Below are 26,386 nucleotides of genomic sequence, written 5' to 3'. Positions count from 1 at the left end.
TAGTAATGGCAAGGAAAAGGACCTTATTGCTGCGGACTTGAGCTTCCCCACCTCCCAGGGTCAGACCATTGATTTCACTATAAATGAGCTCGAGATGTCTCGCTCGAGTTTCCTCTAGTCTTCTCTTGCTTCACATTTCAGCGTGGGTGACTGACATGCACTGGATCAAAAGTGACTCACTCATGCAAACAGCGCCAGATATGGTATGTAATCCAAGAAATGATTTCGATGATACTATGCTATGAGAAAATGTGATCCAGGAGAGATGGAAAGACGTCGACCTGCCCGCTTCCTTGCTCAGCCTGCTTACCTGCCAAGCTACAACCACCGACCGTGTTTTACTCAGTGTATATCCCTCCGCACTTTTCACGGAGGCACCTCATGCCTCCTCGACCAGCGCCCGAGATAGAGACGACGGAATTGGGCGACCTGACGTCTGGCTGGTCTCCCAGCATCTGCATCACCGTTCCCAGCCTCTTCTGTACCCGCAGCCAGTATTCGTCCTGTTGCGCTGAGCTCAGGTCCTCGAATGCGCAGTCGTCTTGCCCCATCGCGTCGCTGTGCTCTCTGTACCCAGGACACTTGTCGACCTCAGCATCCTCCGATAACAAGTATCGGCGTGACCTGGTCCACAAGTCGGCTTGCTCCGAGTCCATGGAGCAGCGACTCTACCTCCTCCCATCAGCACCCATGGCAAGGTCAGCCTCGAGTCCGCCGGGATGTTGTCCCATATACTCCTCAGGCCGAGGGTCCTCGGTCCTCCACTGACCCGTGGCCCCACCGCTCGGCATGGGTACCTGGCTCGCACCGCCCTGCTGCCCGGCGTGCTGGGCTCCGCCAGAGCCTGGGACCGTCCGGACGGTCTGCCTGAAGCGGTAGACCTCCTCCAGGATCATCTTGCGCATCTCGCCCACGTCCTCAACTACCTCGAAGTCGAAGTCAAAAGTCGTGGGGCAGTCCGGCTCGTCGGATGCGTCGTGCCAGATCTGCAGATACGGGTGCTCGAGCGCCTGCTCGACACTGATACGCGAAGACGGGTCGAAGGCGAGCATACGGTCCAGCAGGTCAAGGGCATCTGGGTTGGCGTTGGGGAACAGCGAGGCAAAAGGCTTCTTGGGCATGAAGGGCAGGTTGCGAACGTATTCTTGAGCGCGGGGCGAGCCAATGCGGGACAGGGTCTCCTCGTTGGGCGTTCCGAGGATGTGAAGAATCTGGTTGAGCTGGTCGACGTAGTCCCTGCCCTTGAAGAATGGTCGGCCGCCGAGGAGTTCGGCGAGGATGCAGCCCACGGACCAGACATCGACTAAAGTGCAAGGCAATCAGCGACAAGGCATCACGGCAACAAGAACGTGGATCTGACGTACTAGCTTTGGTATAGCTCTGGAAGCTCAGCATGATCTCAGGGGCGCGGTACCACCTCGTGGCGACGTATTCCGTCATGTAACCAGCATTCTCCTCCGGGTCGACCGAGAATCCACGTGCCAGACCGAAATCGCAAATCTTGAGCTCGCAGTCTGCGTTGACCAACAGGTTTCCGGGCTTCAGATCACGATGGAGGACATTCGCTGAGTGGATATACTTCAGGCCACAAAGGATCTGGTAGATGAAGGACTGGAAGTGAGCGTCGGTCAAGGGCTGGCCTGAGCGGATGATTGCAGCAAGATCGCACTCCATCAACTCTGCGCATGGGTTAGCCTCGTCCTCAGCCTTTTGTCGAGCATGTACTCAAAGGAAACAATTGGTGCCGACATGCCTTCGTATAGATAAGTCTCGTTGAAGTTGTCTGGTCGAGGGATGTCCATATCGTACAAGCAAGTGATCTGTCCCATTGCGTCGTCAGTCCAGTTTCTCTTCGGCGCAATCTTTTGCATGCTCGTGGGCTATACAAGGTGGTGACACGAAGTCGGCAGCTTACATTGCGATGGCCTCGGAAGTGTTGAAGGAGCTTGATCTCACGCAGGGCGCGCTTGGCCAGGATCTTCTTGCTAAAGACATTGGTGACCTTTTTGATGGCGACACCCTCATTGCTTTGGTTGTTGACGGCGGCGCTGTTAGAAGACAAGGAGTAATTAGTCGACGTTTCGTGGATACACATGTGACCAACAATATGGGACACTAGCTACTTACCAAACGATACCATAGGCTCCCTGGCCCAGCTCCTTGGTAACGGTGTAGCGCTCGTCCACGATAAAGTCTTGGTTGAAGACCTTGAAGACCTTTCGACCTTGTAGATCCGCCATCTTGAATGCTGGTTGTGAAGCGACTTGGTGTAGGTGATATTCGTATTCGACGATTAGGTTCGCCGGACGCAAGAGGCGTGAATGAGCCCTCTGATACAGAGACGCGCGTCGAAGACAATATCCGGAAGTGGTGAAAGGATGTCCTAAACAAAGGGCGCCGGCGGGGGGCAGCTTCTATTTGATCGAGCGACGGCAAGGCTGCGTGCTATTTTAGGACTCTGGATATGAAGAGCCTCGTCAGAAAGCCGTTCATGCACAGGGAGAAGACGAGACGTCGCCTCCCAAGATACTGGCTGTGCGGCACAGCAGAGAGGAAGGGGGAGCTTACACCGGCAGCTTGGGCACTGAGGGGAAGGGCTTGTGTGATGACAGCTTCCAATGCTGGGTCAGGGAATTGATGGAGCTGCTGAGAAAGGTCCTCTTCTAATATAACATGAGCGCAGACTATGTCTTCCTTTCAGACTGGTCTCAGGGCCCTGTGTCTGGGGTGCGGTGCGGTGCAGGAGTGTCTGTCGGTCGATCAGATTCGCGCAGTTGCGGTGCCCAGTCCACAATTATTGTGGTGCGGGACTTGCGACGAAGGAGGGGAACCAGGACCAAGACTGCCAGGACTGCAAGAGACCCCAGCCTGTTTGGCTGAGCCCGCAGCACAGTGACCACACCCACCCACTCTCCTCCACTGTAAGCCGCGCCCCACCCTCGAGAGAACGTCGTTGACCGATGGCACTCTTGGACCTGGCACATGGGACCTGGACCTTGGACCTTGGACACTAGACCTTGGAACTCCTTTGGACCTTGCAGCCCTCATCCTTCGTTACCACGAGCGCGCACTAGGAATGCCAGGACCAGCCTAGGCTGACCCAAGTCTCTGGCCAGCCTCGACGTGATTTGCGGATTGTCTCGACTTTCTGCAGCGTGTAACCGCGCGACAACCCCCAGAATGCCATTTTTACTACCCGTCTCTTTCGCTTCCATTCCATGTGCACACCAGCCTAGCCTTGAAATGTATGTAATCTAAAAGGCAAATCTCCATCAGATCAGCGCCTGGAGTTGTATCCGCCAACCTTGGAAGACTGACGGGTGCTATAGCCCACTACAGACGTCACACAGAGGGTCTTCTTCAGCCTCATCCACGATATCCACAACTCTGACCGCAGCAGTCACAGGTGCCGATGTTGAGGGCATCTTCCCCATTCCCACTCGAAAAAATTTCATTTATTCCATGCAGACAGGAACCCTCTACGCACTGCACAGCCTCGTTCTCACTCATCCTGTTCAGGGGAAACGGGGCTCAGCGAAGAAGCCGGCAGGAATGAGCAAGGCAGACTTTCTTAAGGCTTATGCTGCATGCATACATACGGTGCGATATAGGAATGAGGCTAGACTGGACCAAACATGTATGCTAGCCTAATAATCATCAGACGGGCTCCTTCGTCTGATCTATGATCTCTCGAGCCGCCGTATCTGCATCTTTTGTCGGGCATGACCGCCTTGGCCTCCTGAGTGCCAGCTTGTTTCCCCAAGGCCGAGATGACGCCAATTGGGGGCTGTACGCAAGGTATTTGAGTGGTAGGGCTGATGTGGTCGGAGTACCCCATCCACTGTTACCTTGTCACCACTCGCATCACCCGATTGGTGAGAAACCCCCAGACACCAGTACTGCGTAGCTGGTGGTGAGAAATGACCTGGGCGTCTATGATCATTACGTGACAGTGCGAATCGAGCTGCTTGGAGTTGGCTCTAGAATTGATCTAGTATCTCTTCCGTGGTATCAAACATGGGATGGTCTATCGTTGAATTGAACCACAACCAGAACCAGCAACGCCATGGCTCCCAGTATGCGATTGCAGTCAGTGAAATCAAATATATATGTATCAGTCGTCTCTGCCGCCGGCCATCATTCCTCTGGTGTGATGTCGGGGAAGACTTCCTTGAGGAAGTTCTTTGTGAACCTTAGGCACTGGCTGTAAGTCGTCTCGAAGCCATCCAGAGGTCCGTACCACGGATCCTGGACGACTTCTGCTTTGCCAGTGCCCGAATATTCACCAAACAACATCACCTTCGCCTTGGCTTCCGGCTTGTTCTTATGCATGCGCTGGAGATCGGAAAGGTTGTTGCGGTCCATCGCGAAGATGTAGTCGAAGTTGTCCAGGTCTTTCACGTTGAACTGGTTTTATTTTAGCCAGTGCGACACATTGAAATTGCAGGGCCCCGTGCACCCCTTCTTACCTTGCGCGCTCTGTGGAAGTAATCTGTGATGCCGTGCTCTTCTAAAGTCCCCATAGTTCGGTCATCGGGCTCCTCCCCAACGTGATATGCACCCGTACCACAGCTATCGATCGTCTTAATGCGTCCTTGGTATGTAGGTTTGTTCGCAATAGACTGGAAGATTCCCTCCGCCATGGTCGACCTGCAGATGTTGCCGAGGCAGACGAAGAGGACTGAGATAGGTTGAGGTTCGGGCATGGTCGCGGTGGTGATCTGAGGCGTCGTGTAGCTTTGGATGAAGAAAGGGCGAGTGAAGAGTCGTTACATCGAGAGAGAACGCTGAGGACCAACGACGGCTGCGGTGATTTATTGTCGTTCGGAAAATGCGCGGGCGGGTGCTTCGGGGATTTCTAAAATTCAAGGTAAAGCGAAGCTGAGCGGTTGAGCTGTACTGACAGCAAAGTGCCCCGCGATGACGACCTCGGCAGCAACGACCAACCCTGGAACCGTGAGTGAAGCGGGGCAGGCAATTTGCCTACCTGCCAGTGCTATTGCAGCCCAGCTGCTTCCATCAACCCACATCGATGTTTGTTGCCATCAACTTCCAACATGCGCGTTCTCGACACCATCCTTTCATTACATAAACAACCACGGTGACCCCACGTCCTTTGCCTCCACCGCCGAAATGCGAGCACGAGCCAATGAAGGCGTTCCAGACCTACCCTAGGCCATCTAAGATTTCTAGTGATGGGGCACACTTCCTTTATCCTTAACAAGCTCTGAAGCTGGTGGGCGGCAGCTTGTTTTGAGCACGATTCCAGGATTAGTTCACGAAAATGAGCCGTTTGAATTTCGCTGGGACAGCGTAATATCTATGAGGATGCTCACAAGACAGCTGGGATCACTCTCAGCGTGAGTCGCTGCTATCCTCACGAGCCAGCACCTGACCAACCCAGCAGCTTGGTACGGCCTCAGGTTGCGAAATCAAACTCCAGCAATGCAGCAACAACCTCGCACCTCTGCAGACACAATCGAAGACGTGCCTGCTCTTGCTGTCCGAGGAGACACAAGGCGGTTTCCTGAGCCGGGGCCGTGAAAGACTGTGGTGGCCAGTCTGTACTTTTACCCCAGCTGAAGTGTTGTAAGATTGGGGTTTATTTATCGCGTGTGATTCACTTCCTCTGTTGCCTACATCTGGACATGTTTGTGTAGTACCACAACCGGGACCCCTAACTCCTTTTCCCCCCGCCCAGCATGACTAGAACCTACCCACTGATCGCTATTAGTCTGATAGTGCGAAGATCTTTTGTCGGATCGATATTTGACCAGACTGACAGAATAAGCTTTGTCAGTCAGCAGGACCGCTCGACGCTTCAGCAGAAGGAAGCGACTGCTTTGCTCGGAAACAGCCACCTGCAAGATGGCTTCTTGGTACGGAGCCCTCCGTTGCAGTTTCAGCACCCCAGGCTTCTCCGAGCTCAGCCCTGCAAGACAAGCCTGTCTCAGAAGTGCCGGTCAATTCTAAGGTGGGTCGGCGGGACGAACCCGCCATCCGTCGACGTTTTCTGCGACCCCATTCGCCGGACGCGATCGCCAATGGGGCCCTTTACCCCTGACCGGAGGTTACATTGGTTGGACGCCATTGGCACGTCGCATGGAATGGCAGATTGGCTGTTTCAACGTTAATTTTCTTCAACAACCTTCTTTTCAACGACCCTTCTAGTCAAGTTTCCAGCTCGAAGCGAGGCACAGGTCAGGGTTCTTCTCTTGCGAGCCAGCTTGAGCCAAGGAAGTCTTATGGCCGAGGACAAGACGCGCTTGCCAGTCAATCTTGGAACGGCCCGATGGCAGCATTGTTCCAAGTCCGACGCTATGAGCTTTCCCGGTGAGCTAATGGAGATGCGCGAACGTCTTCCGGTTCACGGGACTGGTAAAGCTGGGTAGCTATTACTAGGGAGTGAAAAACCATCATCATCGTTGGAGCAACGGCTCGATTGCTTTGACATCCAGTGCGATCCAGTCCGTGCTGGTACCGCAGCCAAGACCCGTCGTCCAATCTGCGCTCCCGTTGTCACGGACGTGCCTGTCGAGAACCAGGCGAACAGGCAATCCTGTTCAGACTCCCGAGAGGAGACATGGGTTTGGACAGGAGTATCCATTCACATCACCCACTTTATATTAGCTTTCGACTAGGTAGGTGAGCGAGGTCCAGACCACAAGGATAAATACTCCTAGGCTCCCTCGCTTCTGATCAAGCTTTTGTCTCCCATCTCGCTATTCACTGTCATTTTCAACAACACTCGCTCGACATCCAAGTCAACATTCCACCTATCCATAAACAGTCGTCGAGCTCTGGCATCAGCTCCGTTCATATTACCCCCACGCACCGTTCACTATTCAAAATGCAGTTCAAGGCGATTGTCCTCTCCGGTGTTCTCGGCCTGGTTGCCGCCCAGTCTTCTGATGTCGCCTCCCTGGTCGCCGAGCTGCCATCCTGCAGTCTGACCTGTCTCCTCGCGGGAGCCAGTGCTGCTGACTGCGAGTCCATGGACTACTCCTGCCAGTGCAACAAGCAAGATGTTATTGTCGCCAATGCTACCTCTTGCTTGACCAGCTCATGCAACACCAATGACATTGCCAGTACGTTTTCGCCCTTAAGCCATATACGTGGGCTCTCACAGCAGCTAACATGCCACTTAGCAACCCAAACCGTTTCTCAGCAAATCTGCGAGGCCGTCACAGGGGGAAACAGCACTTCCTCCTCTAGCACCGGTAGCAACGCCACAACTACTGGTTCCAGCACCTCTTCGTCCGCCTCTGCGTCCTCTACCGGCGCCGCTGGCTCCAGTGCTGGCTCTCGCCCTGAGCTTTACGGTCTCGGGCTGGCTGCCATCGCCGGAGTTGCTGGTCTCATGATGGTCATGTAAATAAACTTTAGAGCGCAGTTTGTGATAAAATCACCTTCTATTCAAAACTTTGATAAGTCCTTATTTGGAGGCAGGCGCACTTTGTAGAATGAGGTTGGCCTTAAGGCACAACGGAATTCAGGTGGTTTTCAAAGACAATATACCAAAGAACATGGACCCTACGGGACAGGAGTCCGAGAGAAGGTTGTCCACTTTTAGAGCTAAAGTTATATGAACCTTCTTTTTGAATATATTAACACAGCCTTCTATTCCTACCAGCGTAGTATCTTGTCTAATGTCCGATTACTACCCTTCCGACGTTTAGTGCGCATCTATGAGGTATCATCCTGAAGTCGTCTAAGCCACACCTTTGTAAGGCCCCAAGAGCTCTTCTTTATCCAGGATAGAACCGTCCCAATGCACCATCCTCTCCACCATCAAACAACCCATGTGTGCCATCCAGCGCCGCAAACTTCTCGGCAAACTTCATGCCCTCACGTCTCTGGCCCTCCACCCTCTTCCAATCCCAGTCAGCATCCGCGCTGAAATCGATATCACCTAATTCCTGAGTCTCGTCGCCGACCTCGTTCGCTCCGCTCCTCCATCCGCCAGGCCTTTCAGGCAACAGGCCGCTTTGCTCCATCATAATGCTCGGGTTGACGGTGAAGCGGCCGACCTTGAACACATACTTGCTGACCGCAGTCGCAATGACATACTTCTCAAAGTCCTGCGTCTCGCCCTCCGCCGCCGCAGCGGTGGCGGTCTGCCTCGGGCGCAGCGGCCCGAACCACGACTTGGGCCCGTTGTCCCACGCCGTCGGCTTCACCTTGCCCTTGACCACGAAGTGCGTCACGAGGTACAGCCACTTGCGGTCCCAGGACAGGACCCTCGTCCACGTCTCGTAGCCCTGGAACAGCGCGACCTCCTTCTTGAAGGAGCAGAACACCCCGCCCAGCCCGATGCCCATGCCGCCCTTCGCGACCGCCCCGTCCGGCGTCACGGCGGCCTTTGTCTTGGCGTTGGCGGAGATGGCCTTGAGGCCGTCGGCGAGGAGGTACGTGACCAATTGGGACCGCGAGATATCGAGGTCCATGAAATACGTGCTGTTGGACTTGTGGAGGTTGTAGTCGGTCTCGAGAATGGAATTGTACGTGGACGTGATGGCGTAGTGGAAGAGCATCTGCGGCTTCACTACGGCGGGACGCAGGAAGGGTATGTAGTTCCTGATGATCGCCGCCCAGACTCGGTACTACGCGCACGGGCATGATCAGCGGGCGTCTTCTGGACGATGAGAGAGAGTTGGGGGGCTTACGGTCCATGCGAAGGGCATGCTCTTCCAGTTCGTGATGACGAATATCGTGAGCAGGATGCGACTTGTGCGCCCGGGGCCGGTGACGAAGTTCGTCAGTGCCGCTTTCAGGTCGATGTGCAGCAGAGACAAGCCCGCGGCGCCCGCGGCGCCTACGCCAATGGGCAGGAGAAAGCCCAAGGAATTCGCTGATGCCATCTTGACAGTGTCTTTCGCCCTGACGTAGAGATACGCGTATTTATGTCTTTAATCGTTATTCCTTAGGAGGCGGCAAGGGTTCAGATCTGTTGAGAAGCTGGCTGATGCGCCGTCGCGCAAAGCCGAAGAGCAGCACGACAATCACGACTACCCAGAGCGGCACGGAGCGGAGCACACAGGTAATGGTCGTGCCGCACTTTGCGATCAGGGAGGAGGAGGACGGAGGGTAGGGCATGGAGCGACTTTTAAAGAGTGCAAAGTCGAGGCGGCCCCGGTCCCGCCGGTGACGGAATCGTTGAGCTTGATGCTTCTGCAAATTGGTGAGACTGACTAGCGGATTGCCATGCAAATCCACAAGCTTAGGTCCCGCCGCCGATTTTCGCCCGTGGGCCGAGCCGAGGCTCGACATTCTTGATTACAATTCACCTCCGGGCCACCGCCATGCAAAATGTCTACTATAGTACAATTTACATAACAGCATTGCGCTGGTAAATTAGTTGTAGATAATCCGTACAGCATTTATCTCCCATTCAGCTTTTCGCATCCTTGGTCACTTCTACCTAAACTGTGGACTGTGCCACGAGCTCCTACACTTTTCGAAGGCCGTTGAGATGTAATCAGGGGATTTACCATTTATCAAGAATACTGAATTATGCCGTCACTTTGTAATACGGTGAACACAATGAGGTAACCATAATGGATGTGTTCCCAGATCCACTGCTATCGCCAAGCCGATCTTGCGCCCGCCCGTGGCCCCTCTCCCGAACGGCGTAGAAATTTACAGTGACCGAACAAAAATACCGGCCTCGTTTCCTCATACTAAATGACAATCTTGTGCATCTTTAATGGCGATCGCGATGTAGGTTTTGGGCGGGTCAGCCGATGTGTAGAGGTTTGGAACTCGATCACTTTAGGTAGCAAAATACATTGTAGTCGTACACCCCTCTTCATTCCAACGCTTATTCACAATGATTTGATTAAAGCTTTCTTTCTAGAGCCATGTACCGCAAGTTTATGCGGCGACTGATATTTAAATTAGTGTAAATTTATTGCACTGTGACGTCTTGTCCAAGTGTTGCATCCTAACGCTGCAAGCTCCCGGCCGCAACTAACTGCATACCCAGTTTTAGATGATAGGAATCATATTGCGACTTTATGGAACCTGATCTCGGCGTAGCTAGGAAGAGAGACTTTACGAGCCCAACAAGATTGAACCTCGGTACCAACACGGGCTGTCTCTGGATGCTGGATGAAACTGAGACCTCAAGCAACATGCATATCAGGATCATCCAAAACAGTGACGCTCAGACAAACTGTATCCTCGAATCCTTTGTTCATCAAATTGACCGTGCCTCAGTCTGGTTGCACTGCATATGTGTCGTCTCCAGCCTTGCTGTGCCGCCCCCTTGCAGCAACATGGAACTAGCGGCCACTCCCAGACCCAGGTCTCCGGTCTCTGGCAAGGCCTGAGCAGGGCCGTGATACGCATTGACAGCAAGCTCTATTTGACGGACTCAGGTCCGCTGGCCTCTTGGGATCGATGCGAGGCCATGGTAAACGGGAACACTTGCAACGGGATCGTTGATGGTCTGACCGAAACGAGCATGGTAATGAGTCTTGAATATAGACGATGGCGCGCATGTTGGTCGAAGATCACCATCCCACATAGAAGCTGGATAATGCCATTGTGAAAGGTGATGAAGTATAAGTAGGACTGTTCGTGCTTCAACTTGTATGAATCAATTTCCAGCTGTTAACCATTTACTTCATTTCTTCGCTTGTTCTGTTCTCGAGCTGTGCTCCTCCCTGAACAAAAAATCATTATTTGATTTGATACCACCTCGTTGATCGAGTTGCCAGTTATCTCCCTGTATCAACTCATTCCACTGAAATTTTCAACATGCGTGCTTTCGCTCTTCTCATTGCCTGCCTTGTTGCTATTGCTGCGGCCGTGCCTGAGAACATGATGGAGGACCGCCTCATGCGTCGAGAATGTGTACGTGTATCTGACTGAATTATACACAAGATTTTGCGACTCGAATGGTGATGACTCGATGGTTTTACTAACGCAGGCGTCCCAAATCAGGTCTGCGACGAAAATCACTGCGATGGTCCAGCATGCTGTGCAAACGGGACTTGTTGAATCAACTTTGGGGGATGCCAAGACCTCAAAATTCATCTGGGGCTTGGGGCTTTCGGATGCGTGCGGCAAATATCATTACTGAGCAGAGACTGGTTGAAGCTCAGAAAGCGGAGGATTTGCAGGAATGTACTAAGCAAATACGCATGCTTAATTGAATCGGTTTCGTCCTTTCTCTATTTCCTTGAGGTGTTGAACGGTGCTGGAACGTTCAAAAGTTTTTAGAGGTAAGTTTTGGATCTTGCACAAGTTTACATCCTTAAGCTTGACGTGATAAACTGTGAACAAAATCTTCTTTTGTCACGTTCTGAATTTTTTTTCCTCTTGTCTGAAAGTTTGATTTTTCTTTCCTGTCCTGGTACCCTTTGCTTTTATCACAATTCAAAGTGAACACCACCCAGACCCTAACCCTTTCCCAGTCACACACTTAAGTACGCTCATTCGCGCAGTGAGCCTTGAAATTTTGAATCATCGCAATCCAAATTGCACTCCTCACCTCACCTTACCCCCCCAGCCTGCAGTCACGAATTTTCTCTATTCATCATTTTCAGAAGATGGACAGAGATAATGATGGCTTCAGCGCGCAAGATCTGGCACATGACATTGCGACGCGAAGTGATGAGCTTCTGCAACAGATGGGACAGCTGCGGAAGAAATATCACGCCGTCAGAGGCCCGCACCTTAACATCCCTGGCCTGACCATTTTGATGGATGGCGTCCGACAAGAAAGAAAGGCTGCACAATCGTACTTGGACCAGCAGATGAATGGCCACGAAGCCTCGACCGACGGCTTAGTGGAAGCTCGACCTGCAGAGTCCCGTCTCCGCTTTACCAACGTGCCTGCTATCGAGCGCAATTGGGACATTTTAAAGCGCTGTCAGGATTTGGTCTCCATCGAGCAATCAATACCAAAAACTCCAAAAGTGGAGGTCAAGGAGAATGGCGGGCTCATAGTCCACCGCATCCGAAACGGTCAGGCTAGTCACGGTACGGGCATGGTCTTTGTCCACGCTGTGATTGACGGGGGAGCTGAATGGCTTCGCATTGTTAATAAGGATGAGAAAAGAGTACTCCTTGAGCTTGCTGCTGGCGGTTGGGACTGGGACTCCGAAGAAGAGGATGCAGACCACGAGGACGACTCCGAACTATTTGAGGATATCCCCATTCTTCGTACTGCAAAAGAACTTGCAGATACTGCACGCAAATATTGGCACGACTACCATCGCCCGAGGATTCGAATCTTGCTGAACCGGATCGAAGAAGGCCAGAGTAAGGAAATGGACCGAGTCATTCAGAAAATGCGCAGTGTTAGCGGTGATGATATTACCGTTACCGTCGACTGCGCAGACGCACCGTGGATCTCGCCTCAAACCTCACCAGATCTGGATACGGCGCTCTCCAAGCTTGTGCCCATTGAGGACATGGACCGTTTTGGGTCGACGGTGATACTAGACACAAGCGTCCTGATTGCTCTGATATCGGACATTTCCCACAATACTGTGGATGTACAGCCGTGGCATAACCAAGACTGCAAGGCTCAGATTCAGGATGAAGCAAATGGCATCAATTTTCTAACTGCACAAGCTTATCCACCTCTTCGAGGAAAGCGGCTGGTATGCACAAGGGAAGCAATGGAGCATTTCCGTGAAATAACGTCCACTATCGCAAGCCCCACGGAATTGGAAAGAGCGCGTGTACTCTGTTCAGGAGGACCAAGAGACTTTCAGGAATTGTCTATTCATCCTGTGCCAGACGATTTCATGTTGCCGGTGCAAGTCCTCTCGGAGGAGACTGATCTACGCGCTAAAGATCTTGTGCAAGCAGGCAAGCTTCCGGAGATAGCAATCAAGGCCGAAAAACATCTCTTGAGTGTCCCCGGAAACCGAACAACGCATCTCCTCGGATGGTGCTCTGGCATGACGGTTGTAACAAGCAACAGGTCGCTTGCGAAGAGACTAGTGCGGATAATCGAAAACAGCCTTGAAAGGGACTACGAAGACGGACCTATGATATTTACTCTACCCTACAATCGGGCTTTGGCAACCAAAGGCCCCAAAAAGGTTCGATAGATTGTCCTTGCCTTTTCCGATAGAACACGTGCAAGCTATTCAATTCCGAAAAGCTTTGCCCATACCAGCTTTTCTCACTTTTTCATCATCCTAGTTTAGCACACGTCTTCTTTGATGGGTTTGTCTCCCTCTCCCAGGGAATCCATCAAATCCAGCCATCGCAATAGCGTATTTCTCGCCTAGCGTGCGTTCATGTACAAAACGAGCCATGTTCCGCACTGCCAACTCTACCATAACGAACGGGCTTTTGGTGCCACTGGCCCCTGGGTGTCCTCTTCGCTCATGAACTTCAAACTGAATGTCTTCACCGTGACCCTGCCCAGCATCCCAGCCACTTCGCCGGGGTTCTCATCTTCGAGAAAAGCGTGATGTCGGCGTCTTTGAATGTTTCTGGCTCCTTGAAGGCTTCAACCGCAATCCTTGCGATATCCTCATGGTCGATGATCGGAAGCCGAGTCTCTGGAAGAAGGGCTGTTCGCCAAGTCCCTGTGGCCGTGTAATCTGCGGCTTTGGCGCCGATGAAGTTGGCCATGAAGAAGCCCGGGCGCAGGATGACTTCCGACGACCTCAGATAGTCATGAAACTTTACACACAGCCCTCCGTCGAGGCCATGATGGATGGCAAGACGTGCATTTCATGTTTCGTCGAGGAAGAAGATCTAATTTTGAAAGCCATTGTACACGTTGCTTCGAAAGTATTATGACCACTTCCATGGTCACCGTGTCATCCGCAGCTTGTGTCGACCGGTAATTTCGTGACGACTTTAGTGGGTATGTGGCTCGAGGTCCATGAGTGGAGAAAGATCGTTTGTTATGCCGATTTTATAGGTGATATCCTTTATTTCGGACTATCGAGGCGGGACACCCACAGAATCGTGATACTACTGTATTTAATCAGAGTGCAATGCAGATACACCGGACCAGCATGAAGTAACATTGAGCGAAAAGGCTTGAAGAAATAACGTGTAAATTATCTAAATACCATTAAGCATAGCTGACATGTCGTATTATCTTGTGATATAAATGGTTTGTGTATCCCGCCATAGGTATCGTGGTGTTCAGCACTTGAGTACCACAGGATATAGGTCGCAGAGCGCCAAGATGTTTCCTCAAGCGACACCCCAGATCTCTGTAGGAGTCACGGTAAAGTTCAACGGTGGCGCCACGAACTGGTTGTACGACGAGACAGTGTAGGCCGTGTAGTTCCAGTACGTCCCCCTAAAGTTAGGCTCGTCAGTTTACCGTTCCTCATCTCGTGGTAGTGGAAACAAGGCAGCACTCACTCGGCAGTAGGGTCAGAAAACTCGTAGCTCACAGCCAAGTGAGCCCCCGTGCCGGTCGTGTTAACAGCCTGCAGGCGGGCGGCAACTTGGTGGAGGTTTGCTCCATCGTCGAGGATATCACACTCCTCGTAAGGGGCGCCCTCGCCAAACCCCGAGCAATAAGCGCTGAACGCGGGCACTGAGTCCGAAAAGGCCGGGGCGCTTATATTGAAGTCTGGAAAATGGAGTTAGCTATATTTATTGTGCGTGAGAGGTAGTTCAGAAACATACCATAATAACAGCCAGCCCGAGCACAACCAGCACTCCAACCAGTCACGGTCCAAGTGTAGTTAGTAGCAACAGCTTGCTTGGTCTTGATCAGCTTCACAGCGGGCTTGCTCCACAAGTGAGCAGCCTCGGCGGATGCGAAAAGGGAGGCGATGGCAACGAGCGAGAACTGCATTTTGGATATGGCTTGGATGATCGTGCGGACCTTGATGAGAAAAGGATTGACAAGCGTTTGGCTGGAGCTTTATAAGAATGGAAGTAGATGGACAGCTGCGAAAACGGACCTAAGACAATATGAAGTCATGCCAAAGACAAATATCTAGGCCCGAGGGTGATCGTCTTTTTGTTTTCTGTTTCGATTCAATGTCCCATTTGTTTCCCCTGGCGTTTACAAACAGGAACGGGTAGAATTCCGTCAGGGGTTCAAGCATGCCGGTAGCGAAAAGCGGGCTTCAGGGTTGCCAAGCACCACTAAAAGAGGCCTCTACCAATCTTTGGCCGGCATGGACGTCCCAAAATGATCCTACAGCAGATCGGCGCTCATCAAAGTGTCGGGCCACTGCCCCTTCAATATGGAGCCGCATTCCTGGGAGACCATAGCCTGCTTGGGAAGGGGACTGACCTGCACTTACAAGGAGGGAGCATTGTTGACAAGAAGGGAAGAGTCCCAACGGTGCAACCCTACCAGAGAAGTTTCAAATGCCTCGTATGGGGTATTTCAGGGGTGGCTCTACTGGACCCACTGGCCAGGTGCGTACAAGCTTCTCTCTCCAGGTTGCAGTACCACCAAGCTGCCGCTTGCTCGGGACGGAGGCGGGCGCGAATATGCACGGCGGGAGAGAGGTGCAGCCTCTGAATACGAGCTTTCCATGCGCATAGACTTGAGTATGAGTGCGAGTCTGGGGCTCACAGTCCGAGAACAGCGCTTCGTTGCTCAGGCGGACTCGAGACACAGGGTCGAGGACATGGAAATGCTCGAATTGGATGTGAATGTTGAGTTCCCTGTTCTGCACGATGGGATTTCCATGAATGGACGCATTGAACCCCTGAAATGCCCGAGATACACCCGTGGCAGTGCAACAATGCAGATCACAAGTCCTGATCAAAAGAAAGAGAGAGACAGAGGGAGGGAGAGAGGGATACTGTAGAATCAAGAGCCAAATCCAGGAGGGCTGAACGGCTGAAGACCAGGGGCCAGGGGGTTGTCCTCCAACGACTGGCCTTAACCTAGTCGACTGCTTGACTCCAAATCGCAGATAGCTGCCAGAGGCTGTTGACTCTCCAACTACACCTCGTAATAGCCGCACATGAACGAGCTTATCTCCTACCTTATCTCTGTGGCTTGCTGCTTGAGCTTTTAAAACTGCCGGTGATGTCACTCCTCAAGTATGCAGTACTGCCTAGATGGTGCTGATAAGCTGTGAGACAGTATCTGGCACGAAGTCAACGGTGTAGTGATAAGAGGGTTTGCTATTCGGTAGGTGATAATGCCCTTACAGCCCATCGAGTGATGTGCCCATGTACATATCTTGTCCATTCAAGTTCAAGACCAGTCCCTTACCAGTATCAAAATGAACGACCACCACCAAAACCGGCACGTACCAACTGAGACTTCAGCATTGCTCGGCATCCCCTCTTCAGCACGCTCTGAAATCGATGAAGAATCCCTACTGGCCAGCTCCATATCCAAGGACGAACAGGCCTTGCATGCTTCTTCGAAGACTATCGGGGAGCGCCTCCCATATAATGACTATACCACCATAGACTGGCTTCATGATCTCGTCAAGGACAGCGCGCGGCATCAACTGCTGCATCGATCAAGCCCCGCAAGGAACCGGCTGGTGTCGTGGTGGGATGCTGCCCAGGGCTGGGTTGCTGCGTTCATCATTGGCGTGCTGACCGCTGCCGTGGCGTTCCTAGTGGACGTCAGTGTAGCGAGTGTCGCAGACTGGAAGGAAGGGAGATGTGTCGGCAGTGGCGGCTGGTGGCTGGATCGCGAGCGGTGTGGTGACGCGTGGAGGCCGTGGTCGACTTCTTGGGGGACTGCATATGGAATTTATGTCTGCTTTGCTCTTGTATATGGCCTCATGGCCGGTGGCGTCACAATGCTCACCAAGACCGCCTTGCCAGTCGCAGGAACTGGTGAGGATGCCGGCGAGGCATGGAGAGGCTCATCCCCAAAGGACCACTTCACCGAAACCACAACCGGCAAATCGATGTACATGGCTGCTGGAAGCGGTATCCCAGAGATAAAGACGATCTTGTCAGGATTTGTTATTCCTCACTTCCTCGACTTCAAAGTGTTAGTCGTCAAGGCTGTGGGTGCCATTTTCGCAGTGGGTACAGGCATGAATCTGGGCAAAGAAGGACCATTTGTCCACATATCTACTTGTGTAGGATATCTGGTGGCAAGATGGTTTCCTAAGTATCGTACGAACGGCAGGAAGATGAGGGAGATGCTTAGTGTTGCCTGTTCAGCTGGACTGTCTGTAGCTTTCGGAGCACCGATTGGTGGTGTGCTTTTCAGCTATGAGGTATGTTTTCAGCAACCACGGGCATGTACATGCATCATCTTCTTCTTGACCAAGGCCGCTCACTTTTCCATTGCAGGAAATAAGCACGTACTTTCCCCGTCCCGTGCTGTGGAAAGCCTTCCTCTGCTCGCTCGTCGCAGCCGCCACCCTCAAGGAGCTCAACCCGACGGCCACAGGCAAGCTCGTCCTCTTTGAAACAAATTACGGCGTTAACTACGACGCCGTCCACTATCTTGTCTTCATCCTGCTAGGCATATGTGGCGGCATCTTCGGAGGGGTGTTTTGCCAAGCGAATTTTCGATGGTCCAAAGTTTTCCGGAAACATGCGCTCATCAAAGACCACCCACTGTTCGAGATATTCCTTGTCGTGCTGTTGACATCTGTTTTACAGTACCCAAATAGTTTGACCAGGTCGACAGGTGATGTAGTCATGGCTGAATTGCTAGTTGACTGCAACGAGCCGGAAGACGTGGAGACGTCACACGTTTGCGAAATGGAGGCGCTGCAAGACAAGTCTGTGTACTACTTGTGGTTGGCAACCGGTACGCTGGTCAAGTTACTACTCACGATCATTACCTTTGGTTGCAAAGTCCCCTCGGGAATCATCATTCCTGCCCTGGACGCTGGTGCTTTGTTTGGACGGATGGTCGGGCAAATCCCCTTCCTCTTTGATTCAATCTCTCCAGGTATCTTCGCAATGGTTGGCGCAGCAGCATTTCTAGCTGGTGTATCTCGGATGACAGTCAGTCTTGCAGTCATCATGTTCGAGCTGACAGGCGAGGTGAACTTTATCCCACCCTTCATGGTAGCTATTCTTACTAGCAAATGGGTTGCCGATGCTATAAGCGGAGAGAGTGTGTATGATCTGAGCCAGCACTTGCTGGGACACCCGTTCCTAGACGCTGAGCATGCGTTGGCAAAGGTGCGAGAAGCAGGAGGCGGGATGGTGGCGGACCTGATACCGCCTGAAAACACAATGGAGGAGATTACGGTGCATATAGGACCGGACGGCGTAGTGCGCAGACAACTTCTGCGTGAGAAGCTCGCGCAGTTGAAGTCAAGGGGGTTGATGGACGCTGGATTGTAAGTATAAGCCTTCTCCCACTACGGTTGCCCCCCCCCCCATCCCCGCCTTTGATTAGAATTTTCCAGAATGCATAAATTCGAGATCCGTAGCAATTAACTAACGAACGCATACTAGAGTGCTGGTTAATGAACAAGGTATTTGCCATGGCTATTTGCCAGAGGCGGAACTCGAATTTGCTCTAAAGCTGAAGGAGCACGTGGAGGAAGCCGATGAAGGCAGGCTCGGGTATGACGATGTGGCCGACCTCATCAGAGGGCCAATTTCTGACTTTATCAATCGCACCCCCTTGACTATCCCATCTACAGCACCGGTCGAGTACGCTGTAGAGATGTTCGGCAAGCTGGGACTGCGTTATCTAGTCATTGTCGAGGAGGATACCGCAAGAATGCTGGGCCTTGTGATCAAGAAACGGCTGGTGAAGTATTTGGACGGACTGAGGAGTGCCTAGATATCAGAAGCAATTTCGTTATAAGAGCCTGTGCACCTTCTTGTCCTCCTTGCCGAAGACCTTTTCACGATTTCTTTCCAGTGGCCGACCATAAACCATGATGGACTGGCTTTGTACACGTCTTGTGATGTTGCAATTCTTGAATATTGTTTGGTACGACCAAATCGTCTATTGTGTCTTCTGGTGCCGTTGTCGGCCTCGAACATGCAAACACAAACAGCTCGCCTGTACCTGGCTCCCTTCTAGTTGCTCCTCGCACCACCCTTGGCTGCTCTGAGTTCGTCCATCTTAGCCACTCGCTTCTTGAACTCGACATATTGGCATTTCTCGTAGCTGTGCCTCTCTTGCTGTACTTGCGAGTCAGCGCTTGCCCATCAAGCCTCGAGCGCGCGGGGACAGTTCCATCAAAGTCCGGTTTGGTTGCCAGAGGTCCATGTCCACCGCGAGCGGCCATTGCCGGGGCAGTCTGGGGTTGACCTACCTCGCACTTCCAGGGCAGATAGTATGTCTCGAAACGGCATCGGTTGAGTGGGATCAGGAGGTTCGCGCAGCTGTCTCGGTATGCCAGCGGGAGCTTCGCATCGCGCATCTCCTCGCGGGTTGCCTCTGGTCGCGGTTGGACGTCAGTACAGGTTCTCTGGGTCAAGCTTGGATGGGACGAGATGGTCTTACGGCGCGGCACTTCAATTGCTTCATCGTGTGCCATTTTGAGTGGTGCAATCGTGGGTGGACTTGAGCCTTCAATTGCCCCAATTTGGTCTGTCCTTGAAGTCGACCAGGCGGCTCACGATGACCTTGATGCAGCTTCCAATTGGCGTCGATTGGGAGGTCCGTGCACCAGTCTGATGGGACCCCCCCCCCTGATCTTGGGAAAGCACTTTAGAGCTCAGGGTTCGGGTGAGTGCGACAAGCCCCATTATGTAAGGACCCAGGTACAATAAACTTGTACCTCCCCGGCTCAGCGCCGTCATTGGGATGCTGCTGCAAGTATAAAGTTGAGCCCTGACCACCACAGCATCCGATGTTGATATCGTGAAATATCATTATCTTCATCCGTTGCCACTACCGACTTCACAATCGTTTCCTCCTGCTGCAGTACACGGATTCGATAGCCAGACCCGGTTGATCCCGCATACGGTCGGCTCGCGTTTGGCACGCAAGCTTCCACCCTTGCCCCACCGCACAAGCTCGTCTTGCTTTGCCAATCTATCCCGCCTTGACGAGCGAATTTTCATCTAAGGACCATTGGCCCAATGGCAAGGCGTCTGACTACGACTCGCGATGTTCTCACGAGCAATTTGAAATCAGGAGATTGCAGGTTCGATCCCTGCATGGTTCATTATTGCACTTGGGTATGACAATTGTGTTCTTTGGCTCTCGCATGGTGTTTGTTTTGCACTTCCGGACAGCAGAAGTGTGTTTACACTTCAGACCTGGATTTGGCTTCCACGGATAGATTGCTATTCCTTGGGGACGCCTCGGATCTCCGTTGTCCGCAACAAGGCCTCTGCTACGTGGTGTTAGAGATGTGTTTTAGTAACGTGAAGTCATGTCATGTGGATGGCACATTTCTGCAGTGATTCCTTGAACGGCACAAACGTACTCCACTTGCTTTGTTAGGCAACTGGTGTTAAACTGCGATTCGTTTTGACTCCCGTGTCGTTTATATACGGCCGAACTGCTTGTGGATTCCTTCACTCCCTGCGTTCTGCCTTTTCCAACATCTCATCCTCCCATCCGTTCTCCCTTAAGTATATCTCAAAAGCCTTGTCCTCGGCCAAAAGATCCGATTGCGTCATGTCTTCGATCAAGAACCTGGATATCAATACAGTCAGATACGGATTTGTTCAACCGGACAAGAGATTCACAAAACTGACCAGTACACGACCATTCCAATAGCACCGAAGATGGCAGCGAAGAAGAATGTCCACCTCTGACCAAGATTCTCCTTGATGGGAGTAAATACCTCTGTCCCCACAGCTGCTCCAGCCTTGCCTAGGGCTGCTGACATCGCGTAGCAAACACCTCGGATGGCAGTGGGGTATGACTCTGTGGACACAAGCCCAAGGGTTGCACCTGGTCCCATGTGCCCAAGGCTCTGCATCAACCCATACATAACAACAAAGGCGGGAATGACCTTGGAGATCTGGGCGAAAGAACACCCGACAATGAGTCCGACGAGCAGATACCCTCCAAAGCCCAAGATACCAGTCCATCGGCGGCCAAGCTTGTTGACGAGGAAGATGCCGGCGAAAACTCCTGGTAGTGTCATCAGGGACAGTATGAGCTGCCATATAGCAACTGTCTGAAGAGCCTTGCCTGGCACTAGTGAGTTGATGATCGTACTAGACATGATGCTGTTTGGGAAGTTGACAAAATCGTAGATGAAGAAGGCGCCTCCTGTGCCCAAAAGGCGAACCCAGTATCTCTTGAGGATGAGCCGAAGTGGGATCCTGACCGTCTTCGTCGACTTGAAGTTGGACCGTTGGAAAAGCTTGGAGTCTTGCATGCGGAGACGAAACATGAAAACAAAGAGTGGGAGAGTGACCGAGACTGAGTTAACCGCAATATACGTAGTAGCGAGGTTGTTGTTGGACGCGAGAAGTGTCATCAAGTACACAAAGACGCAGACGGGCCCTCCCCAGCAGGTGATGAACGTCGTCGCGCACACGAAGATGGGTCCGCGAGACTTTGGTTTGTAGTCTTCCATCCCTTCGCAAGCGGCCTTTTCGAATAAGTCAGTATCAAAGTGTTTGACCTCCCCCCCCCCTCCCTTATTTTTCTTTCTTATCGCGGATGAACTTACAGCAGCACCGGCAGGAAACTCGCCTCCAACACCGACCCCAGCCATGCCACGGACCACTGTCAAATACCATAACATATTTTCGACTCCTAGATGCTGAACCCGAAGCGCCAATGTCGCCATCAGGCTGCCAATGACGACGAGAGCCGAGGTAAAGACCATTCCGGCCTTGCGCGACCACCAGTCGGTGACGAATCCTAGCAGAAGAATTCCGAAGATCTGCCCAACGATCAGGGCGCTGGAAATTCTCGTTTTGTCATCGGACGTGTACTCCTTGCCGAGCATGTGTGCGAATATGAGATTCACAGTAGAGGCAACTTGCTGCTGATAGCCATCGGAGAAATTGGCTGCGGTCTGGGTGATGAAATCATCAGTGATTTGCCAGATGCTTAGCCTGCGGCACAGAATCCTCATGGGGACTCACGCAGCCTGCCACGGCAAAAATCGATGCCGTACGGCAATTGCTCTGATCAGCAGGAAAGCTCTCCTGGGACCGTAGCTGCCTTTGATTCAGCGCTCCAGAGACAGTACCTGAGGTCTGCTTCTTCTCGTTCATGTCCACCACAGGAGTATGCCCCAGTTGCTCAAATACGGCTATCTGTGGTGGGCACGACATTTTGGACTGTTTGCATCTCACATGCTCTTGGCAGCCATCCTTTCAATGGGTTCCATCGTTATATATCTCTCACAAGCTCTATGATCCACCAAAAATCTTGAACCGTTGTAGTGCAGATAGGTGGGCCGGTAGTGTGGGTCCTCATCCGTCTAGCACTGGCCCGCGGAAGACCTCGCTGCTGATAAGATGTGTTGTCTAATGAGAAATACTCACATGAGTGGGATTGATTACGTGCGATGAAGGGGAACCGACCCTGGATCGTGCATTCCAGCCTCCCTCCGCCGGTCTAGGCCTGCATAGTTGACACTCATTTATTCATTCGTTAGCTGTATCGCGGACAGGTCCGTATTACAAAATTCAATGGCTTAGTAATTTTCACACCACAGGATTCTACACGCATAGTCGTCTTATGGTAAAATAGCCAACACGCCGGCTGCAATGATCCTGCAGTCTCAATATTACGTATGCGCGGTTTTGGGACAAGTGTCTTGACATCTGAGGGCTAGTCTAACATTGTCGACGCAAGCTAAAACATCGTATTATCGGGTATGGGCCTCTGATATGGGTCTTTGAATGACCTCATCGTCTAAAATGTAAATAATTGACCCTGGTCGATGAGAAACAACTCAGATATTTTGGTGCCTGATTTAGAGAATTGCCGAATATGTAAGCTTGAGGATATTCAGTGTAAAAACGTTCGGGGGTCACATTGCATGCAGGGCCGTCCTGGAGCGAATAGCATCTTGCTATTCCATACGCCCTGCCCTGCCCTGCCCTCCTCCCCAGGTGTGGCTGAAAACAGATCCTACGCTAAGATTATAGCTGCGGTACGTATATATGCCTTCAGCTGATCAGCATAAGGCGGGATATAAGCAGCCAGGCTCCCATCTGAGGAGTTTCACTTACTTTCCAAGCTTCTTTTCTCCCTGCGAAGAAATGCGAAAGAAAGTGAGCATAATGGATTTAAGAGCTTCCATCCTTGAAATCCACCCAGTCGCTGGGGTTGACACTGCCCGTGAGATCAAGCGATGCGTTGGGAAGGATAGCCTCGCACAGGTTGAGAAATTTCTCAATGAGCCCAACAAGGATAGCGCAAGCTCGAATTCACGCCGCATATTCTCCTTTGAGACCGCCATCAGTTCAACAGCATTTCCAAAGCTTCGTTCGCTTCTCAACTCAAAACTTGGCGTGTCGGGCGACATATTCGAGAGGCACCAATGGAGTCAGACGACGTTTCGATTCAACGAAGTGATCAATTGCCCAAGACTACCCACTACCACTCGTCCAAGGAGCTTTTTCTCTTTGGAGTATTTTGAGTTGTGGCAGGTGGGAGTCACTGATCACAAGATCTTCGATCGCCACAACCCCAGCACTGTGGAATGTGTTTCCACAGGACGACAAATCCAGTGCTATAAGTGGATGAAGTCACCCGAGCGTGGATGGCTGCTAGTCGCACCGCGCAAGTGTTCCTTCTGGTCGAGAAAGAACGGTGACGGGTGGACAGGTGAGTGTTTTCTCTCCTCTAAAGACGCAAATAATGGACAAGGTTGAATTGACAGCATCGTAAAGCGGTGATTTTGTGCGATCCCGCTCCCAGAACAGTATGGCTGAACAAACGTCGGGTCGATCTAAGTATAAAGCCTTTTGAAGGCGGGTTCCATGGTTTCATCCCCGACGAGATCTTGGGCCTCAGGTCAGAAAAGCCATTGCACGAGTCATTTTTCGATGACTTGAGCTACTATAGCAGGAACCATATCGATGTCCTCGGACCATTAGGAGACCCCGTTTCTGCAGCAATCTTTCCGCGGAAGCTGGTAGCCAGTCACTACTGCCAACTCCTCGGATTCGTCAGCCACCAAACGGCCTCGATGCGTTCATCTGGGTGGGCCGCACAGCGCAGGACACAGCGTGAAATCGACGAGAGTAACCAGGTCGAGACTGCATGGAGCCAATTCAAATGTCCGGAGTATCTCGAGGCGCTCGGAGCTGTGTTGGACTCTCTTGGCATCCCTCAGGGCCATGAGCCCTACGATGCCTTTGATGCCGTATCCACGGCTGAAGCGGCGCCGACTGACGGAACGCCAGACATTGTATCGGGCGATGGAGATTGGCTCTCATCTACTCCGGACTTCCTTTACCTCCACCGCGAATTCCGCGCCCACCTGGCCGATTATGCACGCATGACCTCGTCGCTAGCGGCGCTGAATGGGATGATCGGTGGCCGCATAGCTATTCTCGAAGCTCGCACAGCAAAGTCTCTGACCCTAGTAGCAAGTAAGCAGCTTTCGGACACAATGTTAGCTCCTCTGGGAAGAAGCATCTGCCATAAGTGTGGTCTGATTCATTGCTTGAACCAAAGCCTTTTACTAGGCTGCAATTTTCGAGACAGGCATCGGGAATATGGTGGCCTACTTCGACCTATCTTTACGAACTTCTTCCTCAGTGCTTTGATGGCTAACCCTAAATGCTGCAGTGGTATTTGCACCGCCCGCATGCGTGGCTTCTATATTCAGTATACCGTCCGATATTTTCGGCACTCATGGCCCGAAGTTCTGGTGGTATTGGGCAGCTGCCATTCCCTTGACTATACTTGTGTTCCTTGTGACGTACCTGGTGCATGAGAGGGACGAATTTCTGAGGCTGTGGCAGGCTCAGAAGCTTGAGACTCAAAAGCCTACGTCTCATCCACAATTGACGGGTGATGGAAGCGAGAAAGTATGAACACTGTATATATAAGAAGGTGGATTTGATGACTAGGTCTGAAATTTTTGCATTTCGATGTTCTGTCGTAGCGAGCACACATTATATCAAGAAAGCACCTGAGTTGCTATCCACAACCGTGCCGGTCACGCTTGGGTCCTTCATCAGGAACAAATATGCTTCAGCCACGTCTGCAGGCTGTGCTACTCTTCCTGTTGGAAGTGTTCCAGCAATTCCTTCCAGATGCTTTTTCTTGGTCTCCTGGTCAAACGAGGAGTCCCAAAGCTCGGTCTCCACCACACCAGGGCTCACCAAGTTCACCCTGATCGGCTTCAAGTCCAGTGCCAGGTTCCTTGTCAGCCCATGCAGTCCTGTAGCGAATCCCGCGATCATGCTCCACTAAGGTCTCATGTCAGCAAACACTTGGTTGAAAATTGTCGAGAACTGTCTCGAGTTGGCGGGAGGCCTTTCATGAGTATATCACCTCCTCGAAACGCAACATATCGACGCTCTTGAGACAGACTTGAGGAAGGTGATGGTGGCGAGAAGTCAGACTACATACAGCAGGCCTTGGCTTCTGGCTTACAGAGCCAGTCGTAAGTGTGATAGAGGAGTGAGGGCCAGGACTCAGATGCTTGCTCCCAACCTTGGCTGCAAGCAGAGCTGCAATGAATCGGACTTGACCTGCAGCAATGATTTTCTCGTACGTGATCTCCTCGACAGGCGCAGAGGCAAGCTTGTCGCCAGCTGAGTAGACTATATGGTCAACCTCGCCAACCTTGGAGAAAAGGTTCTCAATATCCTGCTCCACCGTAGGTTGGGACAGGTCGCACGCGTAGCCGGCTACCTTGCTGTCTGGGAAGTCGACCTTGAGCTTCTCAACGGCTGCATCGACCCGGGACTGATTTGAGGATGACACGATAACTGAGGCCCCCGACGCGAGTGACGCCTCTGCTACACCGAAACCGATTCCCGACGTCCCGCCTATGACGAGGACGCGCTTGTTAAGCAGCTTCTGATATTTGGAAGCCATGGTCTTGACGTGTATGGTGCGGTGGATGCAAAATTTATTCTAGGTAGTCTGCGAAGTGCTTAAAATGCCAAGGATTTATTGAATATACTTGCTACCTTTATTGTCTTGTGGTGCGATATATAATGTCTGTCTAGAAGCGGCTTATAAATCGAACGGAGTTTGCTGGCGGTTAATGCCGATATATTCATTGCATCATTGACACTACTAGGTTGGTCGACTGGAGTCGTCGGCAGGCTGCTTTGTTGAAATTATCCATCGAGTCATGGGCACACGAGACGAGAACAGATACTGACTTGGCTCCGTAGTGATGGCCGCCCTCGTTTCGATGACTTCATCACATGAAGCATTGCGGAGAAGGGTTTGCCTTGGATCGTGGCCGAGTATGATGCACCGAGATATATGCCAAACACGTGAGGTATTCTAGGGTTGGTACCTGGACTTCTGATCAACCTCGCGGGTCACTACGTCCCGGTCAAACGATACCAAAACCCACCCATATCTGGGCTTTCATCACTTTTGTAACAAACCTCTGACTTAAAGAATCCC

At 52.0% G+C, this 26,386-nt stretch overlaps 15 protein-coding genes across 15 annotated transcripts; 6 read left to right on the top strand and 9 right to left on the bottom strand.

Annotated features, from left to right (window-relative positions):
- Positions 1 to 338: 338 nt before the first annotated feature.
- On the bottom strand, positions 339 to 2,240 carry J7T55_013429 (cmgc mapk protein kinase; the record flags this gene model as incomplete). Its single annotated transcript, XM_053141223.1, has 5 exons — positions 339 to 624; positions 736 to 1,303; positions 1,365 to 1,707; positions 1,916 to 2,048; positions 2,128 to 2,240. 5 exons carry the CDS (start codon positions 2,238 to 2,240, stop codon positions 339 to 341), a joined length of 1,443 nt encoding a protein of 480 aa, XP_052995771.1.
- A 1,897-nt stretch (positions 2,241 to 4,137) lies between these two features.
- On the bottom strand, positions 4,138 to 4,706 carry J7T55_013428 (low molecular weight phosphotyrosine protein phosphatase; the record flags this gene model as incomplete). The annotated part of the gene is made up of 2 exons (XM_053141222.1): positions 4,138 to 4,407; positions 4,470 to 4,706. 2 exons carry the CDS (start codon positions 4,704 to 4,706, stop codon positions 4,138 to 4,140), a joined length of 507 nt encoding a protein of 168 aa, XP_052995770.1.
- Positions 4,707 to 6,850: 2,144 nt separating this feature from the next.
- J7T55_013427 (cfem domain-containing protein) lies at positions 6,851 to 7,375 on the top strand (the record flags this gene model as incomplete). The annotated part of the gene is made up of 2 exons (XM_053141221.1): positions 6,851 to 7,088; positions 7,149 to 7,375. 2 exons carry the CDS (start codon positions 6,851 to 6,853, stop codon positions 7,373 to 7,375), a joined length of 465 nt encoding a protein of 154 aa, XP_052995769.1.
- Positions 7,376 to 7,748: 373 nt separating this feature from the next.
- J7T55_013426 (capsule polysaccharide biosynthesis protein) lies at positions 7,749 to 8,861 on the bottom strand (the record flags this gene model as incomplete). Its single annotated transcript, XM_053141220.1, has 2 exons — positions 7,749 to 8,603; positions 8,667 to 8,861. 2 exons carry the CDS (start codon positions 8,859 to 8,861, stop codon positions 7,749 to 7,751), a joined length of 1,050 nt encoding a protein of 349 aa, XP_052995768.1.
- A 55-nt stretch (positions 8,862 to 8,916) lies between these two features.
- J7T55_013425 (uncharacterized protein) lies at positions 8,917 to 9,270 on the bottom strand (the record flags this gene model as incomplete). The annotated part of the gene is made up of 1 exon (XM_053141219.1): positions 8,917 to 9,270. One exon carries the CDS (start codon positions 9,268 to 9,270, stop codon positions 8,917 to 8,919), a length of 354 nt encoding a protein of 117 aa, XP_052995767.1.
- Positions 9,271 to 10,761: 1,491 nt separating this feature from the next.
- J7T55_013424 (uncharacterized protein) lies at positions 10,762 to 11,086 on the top strand (the record flags this gene model as incomplete). The annotated part of the gene is made up of 2 exons (XM_053141218.1): positions 10,762 to 10,857; positions 10,934 to 11,086. 2 exons carry the CDS (start codon positions 10,762 to 10,764, stop codon positions 11,084 to 11,086), a joined length of 249 nt encoding a protein of 82 aa, XP_052995766.1.
- A 469-nt stretch (positions 11,087 to 11,555) lies between these two features.
- J7T55_013423 (uncharacterized protein) lies at positions 11,556 to 13,070 on the top strand (the record flags this gene model as incomplete). Its single annotated transcript, XM_053141217.1, has 1 exon — positions 11,556 to 13,070. The coding sequence occupies one exon, from the start codon at positions 11,556 to 11,558 to the stop codon at positions 13,068 to 13,070; it is 1,515 nt and encodes a 504-aa protein (XP_052995765.1).
- Positions 13,071 to 13,374: 304 nt separating this feature from the next.
- J7T55_013422 (uncharacterized protein) lies at positions 13,375 to 13,602 on the bottom strand (the record flags this gene model as incomplete). The annotated part of the gene is made up of 1 exon (XM_053141216.1): positions 13,375 to 13,602. One exon carries the CDS (start codon positions 13,600 to 13,602, stop codon positions 13,375 to 13,377), a length of 228 nt encoding a protein of 75 aa, XP_052995764.1.
- Positions 13,603 to 14,178: 576 nt separating this feature from the next.
- Positions 14,179 to 14,794, bottom strand: J7T55_013421 (uncharacterized protein; the record flags this gene model as incomplete). The annotated part of the gene is made up of 3 exons (XM_053141215.1): positions 14,179 to 14,287; positions 14,353 to 14,566; positions 14,623 to 14,794. 3 exons carry the CDS (start codon positions 14,792 to 14,794, stop codon positions 14,179 to 14,181), a joined length of 495 nt encoding a protein of 164 aa, XP_052995763.1.
- A 397-nt stretch (positions 14,795 to 15,191) lies between these two features.
- J7T55_013420 (uncharacterized protein) lies at positions 15,192 to 15,767 on the top strand (the record flags this gene model as incomplete). Its single annotated transcript, XM_053141214.1, has 1 exon — positions 15,192 to 15,767. The coding sequence occupies one exon, from the start codon at positions 15,192 to 15,194 to the stop codon at positions 15,765 to 15,767; it is 576 nt and encodes a 191-aa protein (XP_052995762.1).
- A 423-nt stretch (positions 15,768 to 16,190) lies between these two features.
- On the top strand, positions 16,191 to 18,688 carry J7T55_013419 (chloride channel; the record flags this gene model as incomplete). The annotated part of the gene is made up of 3 exons (XM_053141213.1): positions 16,191 to 17,153; positions 17,230 to 18,236; positions 18,355 to 18,688. The coding sequence occupies 3 exons, from the start codon at positions 16,191 to 16,193 to the stop codon at positions 18,686 to 18,688; spliced, it is 2,304 nt and encodes a 767-aa protein (XP_052995761.1).
- Positions 18,689 to 18,930: 242 nt separating this feature from the next.
- Positions 18,931 to 19,394, bottom strand: J7T55_013418 (uncharacterized protein; the record flags this gene model as incomplete). Its single annotated transcript, XM_053141212.1, has 3 exons — positions 18,931 to 19,035; positions 19,170 to 19,294; positions 19,361 to 19,394. The coding sequence occupies 3 exons, from the start codon at positions 19,392 to 19,394 to the stop codon at positions 18,931 to 18,933; spliced, it is 264 nt and encodes an 87-aa protein (XP_052995760.1).
- A 988-nt stretch (positions 19,395 to 20,382) lies between these two features.
- J7T55_013417 (glycerophosphoinositol glycerophosphocholine) lies at positions 20,383 to 22,107 on the bottom strand (the record flags this gene model as incomplete). Its single annotated transcript, XM_053141211.1, has 4 exons — positions 20,383 to 20,503; positions 20,566 to 21,413; positions 21,495 to 21,845; positions 21,916 to 22,107. 4 exons carry the CDS (start codon positions 22,105 to 22,107, stop codon positions 20,383 to 20,385), a joined length of 1,512 nt encoding a protein of 503 aa, XP_052995759.1.
- Positions 22,108 to 23,043: 936 nt separating this feature from the next.
- On the top strand, positions 23,044 to 24,828 carry J7T55_013416 (uncharacterized protein; the record flags this gene model as incomplete). Its single annotated transcript, XM_053141210.1, has 3 exons — positions 23,044 to 23,611; positions 23,710 to 24,381; positions 24,581 to 24,828. The coding sequence occupies 3 exons, from the start codon at positions 23,044 to 23,046 to the stop codon at positions 24,826 to 24,828; spliced, it is 1,488 nt and encodes a 495-aa protein (XP_052995758.1).
- An 81-nt stretch (positions 24,829 to 24,909) lies between these two features.
- On the bottom strand, positions 24,910 to 25,840 carry J7T55_013415 (short chain dehydrogenase; the record flags this gene model as incomplete). Its single annotated transcript, XM_053141209.1, has 2 exons — positions 24,910 to 25,206; positions 25,394 to 25,840. 2 exons carry the CDS (start codon positions 25,838 to 25,840, stop codon positions 24,910 to 24,912), a joined length of 744 nt encoding a protein of 247 aa, XP_052995757.1.
- Between the last annotated feature and the right edge of the window lie 546 nt (positions 25,841 to 26,386).

The sequence above is a fragment of the Diaporthe amygdali genome (genome assembly GCF_026229845.1).
Source record: "Diaporthe amygdali strain CAA958 chromosome Unknown NODE_8_length_1307975_cov_65_857355, whole genome shotgun sequence".
Lineage (NCBI taxonomy): Eukaryota > Fungi > Ascomycota > Sordariomycetes > Diaporthales > Diaporthaceae > Diaporthe > Diaporthe amygdali.
This window is presented reverse-complemented; position numbering and strand designations above follow the sequence as displayed.